This window comes from Diadema antillarum, unplaced genomic scaffold (assembly GCF_040938485.1).
Source record: "Diadema antillarum isolate AM-2024a unplaced genomic scaffold, OU_Dant_1.0 scf00000139, whole genome shotgun sequence".
Taxonomy (NCBI): Eukaryota; Metazoa; Echinodermata; class Echinoidea; order Diadematoida; family Diadematidae; genus Diadema; species Diadema antillarum.
Window position 1 is genome coordinate 1,205,638 of NW_027271028.1, and position 3,504 is coordinate 1,209,141.

The 3,504-nt window shown below is 42.5% G+C and overlaps 1 protein-coding gene across 1 annotated transcript; it reads right to left on the minus strand.

The window, feature by feature from the left end:
• Window positions 1-1,000: 1,000 nt before the first annotated feature.
• LOC139721128 (uncharacterized) lies at window positions 1,001-3,283 on the minus strand. The gene is made up of 2 exons (XM_071632457.1): window positions 3,176-3,283; window positions 1,001-3,112 (listed from the first exon to the last, which is right to left on the minus strand). The coding sequence occupies exons 1-2, from the start codon at window positions 3,281-3,283 to the stop codon at window positions 1,001-1,003; spliced, it is 2,220 nt and encodes a 739-aa protein (XP_071488558.1).
• Between the last annotated feature and the right edge of the window lie 221 nt (window positions 3,284-3,504).

Below are 3,504 nucleotides of genomic sequence, written 5' to 3' on the forward strand. Positions count from 1 at the left end.
AAATTCAAACAAATTCGATTTCACTTCACTGGCAAAATCAAAGATAAATTTCTCTCCTGACAATATCCCCCACCTTAAGATATAATTGGGATATCAAAATTATATCCTACAAGAAATTTATGAAACCTGCTATTCAATCAACCAACATACTATTCACAGTGTATGTCAATATGCATATGCTCAAAAGAGAGACTGATAGACATCAATATCAACAGCATATATACATCATACATTACACTATCCTTTTCTCTTCTGCCATCCTTGTTCTGAAAAGAAACAACTTCATAATCATCTCCCAAGCCTTTTAACAACCAACTTTTGCTTTGTTGGTATTCCTAATAAAGGCCTTATAGCTTACTTAACATCTTCAAATGCATAAGCTTTAAGTCTTCTATAACTAAAATAGAACCATCAAACATGTATACACAAAACCTTCATTGCCTCTAATAATGATACCTTTTAGCAATAATATCTCTACCATCACATATTCCTGCTCAGATATCCTAATATGTTTGTCTGCATCTTTGCTATCATTTCCCTATACTTCCGTGTTGCACAAACCTTACAACAAAATAATACTGTTGCTATTTACCTGTTTATCTGGATAAAAATCTACTAAAATGTAATCTTGCTACCTGGTTAACACCTGCTACCTCTTAGTACGCCTAGTGTTCTAATACCTCATATATACTTGAATACGTACACTGTAAAATTTAACCAAGCCTTAAGCATTACTCCCTACTCTTAATCCCTTTACATCTATATTGTAATCGCGATTCGCTGATCCTGTAAGAGAAATAAGAGAGAGAGAGAAGGCTTTTGTAGCATTTGCACTTACATGAGCATTATTTTATTCATGACAATTCAACAAAATTAATATGTGTTTCATCATTTATGTTCCTCTCTTTCTTTGAGCTGCACCTTGTCAACATGTAATGGAAAAGCAAGGACCATTACAAACAACAACAATATAAACAGTTACAGCAATCTACTCATGAGGTCAGCCGTTCGGCCTTTTGACTAGCACAATGGACGGAGAGTTAGAAGGCTCGATTATTCCTAATTTCAACATGGAATCAACTTCCTTGCTAATCTCCTCTTCCATAGCCCGAGGTACCCTATGAGGCGGAGATCGCACTGGTCGTTCAGTCGTCAACGGGATTCCGCATTGGTCTGGATCTACTGTTACCATGTCAACAAACTCCACTTGCACTACACTAGGCATACTGGACATCTCCCCATTCCAATCAGAACCAGCCTCTGCCATATCTTCCTCGTCAGCCATGACCTCAACAACTTCCTCCTTACCTTCGACCCCCTCAACCTCAAAGCAACTGGCCACTGGTACCTCTTCACCTCGACTATAGTACCTCTTCAACAAATTGATGTGATACGTTTTGGCAACACCATCAACGTCGACCACATAGTCATAGTCAAACTCGCACTTGAAATTATCAACATGTCCTCTTTTCTGCCATAGAGGGCGCAACGACTCATCATCTTTCTGTTCCTTTAGAAATTCACTCGACCGCACATTATCAACAGGATCTGCAACAGTCAAACCTTTACTAGGCCTCGAATCCTTCACCTTTTGTGCAAGAGTTTGAACAGCCATCCCTGTATCATCCAGCTCACCTGGGATTGCGACCTCGACGTCCTGTTCTACACCATCATTTGAACTTTCTAGACCCACATCCGGGGTTATGACCTCTACATCCGGGTCAGACACAACACTCTTTGGGACCCAATGTAGATTGGGGTCACTCGGTTCACGAGCCCCTTCTACATTCCCGATGACTACCTCACTCAAACAATCAGGCATGCACACGGCTTTAACTTCCCCTTCAAAATATGGCGAATCAACAGCTACCTTAGCCACGGGAAAACGCCTAACCGTACCGTCAATTAACCTCACTGCCTGATGTTGACCTGTTAGTTGGTCATTTCTAACCAATTTCTCTTTCACCACGCACGTACTACAACCTGTATCACGCAAAACAGACACGGGTGTATTATCTGGCATCAGTCTTCCAGACACAACCGGCATACGATTCGCCTTCGCAGCGACATCATTGTATGTCATTCCACCTTTTTCAACCACTTCATTCTTTACACACTCAAAGTCGTTGACCACTCTCTCAAGGAGGAAACAACCTGCCGTCGAACCAACAACTCCCGGCTCGGGCTCACCCCGCGACACCTCATTCGCCACATACATGTCTACTTTTGGGGCCGTACCTTCCCCAGCACCCATCAAACCTTGAGCTGATGCAGGCCTAGACAACATGGGACAATCTCTTCTCATGTGATTTGGGTTTCCACACATATAGCAACCTCTGCCCTGAAAAGTCCTATTTCCCATAGTCTTTCCCGCCTTTGACTGAGCATCAGCCGGTTTCTGATACGTACTAGTCCTTTTGACCTGATTTTGTTGGGGCGGTTTGCTTTCCGGCTTTGAATCTGATCGGTTTCTTTCCGATTTCTGTACACCCGAAAATGCATGAGGACCGTGAGCTTCTACATAGATTTCTGCGCAGTCAACTACCTCCTTGAAATCTTTACACTTTCGTTCCTTGACAAACCTAACTACTTCTCTGGGACAATCTATCAGAAATTGCTCTTGCAAAATCAAATCTTCTAGATCCTTTCTAGTATCCCCGATCTCAGCCTCTTCCACCCAATGATCAAAATACCCCTTCATACGAGTAGCAAACTGTTTTGGGCGCTCAAACTTCATTGGCTTTGCTGATCTAAAACTCCGCCTATACCCCTCTTCAGTGAGATGATAATATGACATCAACTCATGCTTCACTGTAGCATAACTCTGGCGATCATCAGCACTCATCCGATTCACAACATCTAACGCTTTGCCTGTTAGATTGGAAATCAAATACAACACCCACATGTCTACCGGGATATTCTGACTTTTCATCAACATTTCGAACTTTGTGACATAAGCATCAAACCTATCATGTGCGTCATCAAATCGACCTACTTTCAGCTTTAAGCCAGCTAACTGGGGCCTACCAACATTCGCTGTTCCTTCCTCTATACGCAACTGTGCTAATCTTATTTCATGTTCGCGCGCCTTTTCTAGAGCTTCGCGTTCACGCTCAGCTTCGCGTTTCTCACGATCAGCTTCACGGGCAGCTTCACGGGCAGCTTTAAGCTCTGCTTCAATTGCCTGGCATCGCTCTGAAACAAAGCTACTCAATTCACCACCACTAAGGCCCATTTTTCTGCCTAATGAAGAGAACTCTCTGATTTGCTCAACACTAGCCATACTGGCTATGTGAATTCCAGACTAAGCAGACGTGTAATTGTACAAAACAGCTGACTAACACCTAGCTATCAAAGTCCAACAAAAGTACTACCTTGTAGCCGGCGTACTTAACAGCAATTCGTATCTCCGAGCGAGCATACAATTGCAAATAACAAACAGCTGAAATTCACTCAACAAGTATTCCACATACCAAACCGCTAGTACCTTGTCAAAAGCGTACT

Coding starts and splice junctions, on each gene's coding strand:
- LOC139721128 (XM_071632457.1), bottom strand. CDS start 3,283: ATGGCTAGTGTTGAGCAAATCAGAGAGTTCTCTTCATTAGGCAGAAAA. Junction 3,113..3,175: donor AGCGATGCCAGGCAATTGAA/GCAGAGCTTAAA, acceptor CGCGAAGCTGAG/CGTGAACGCGAAGCTCTAGA.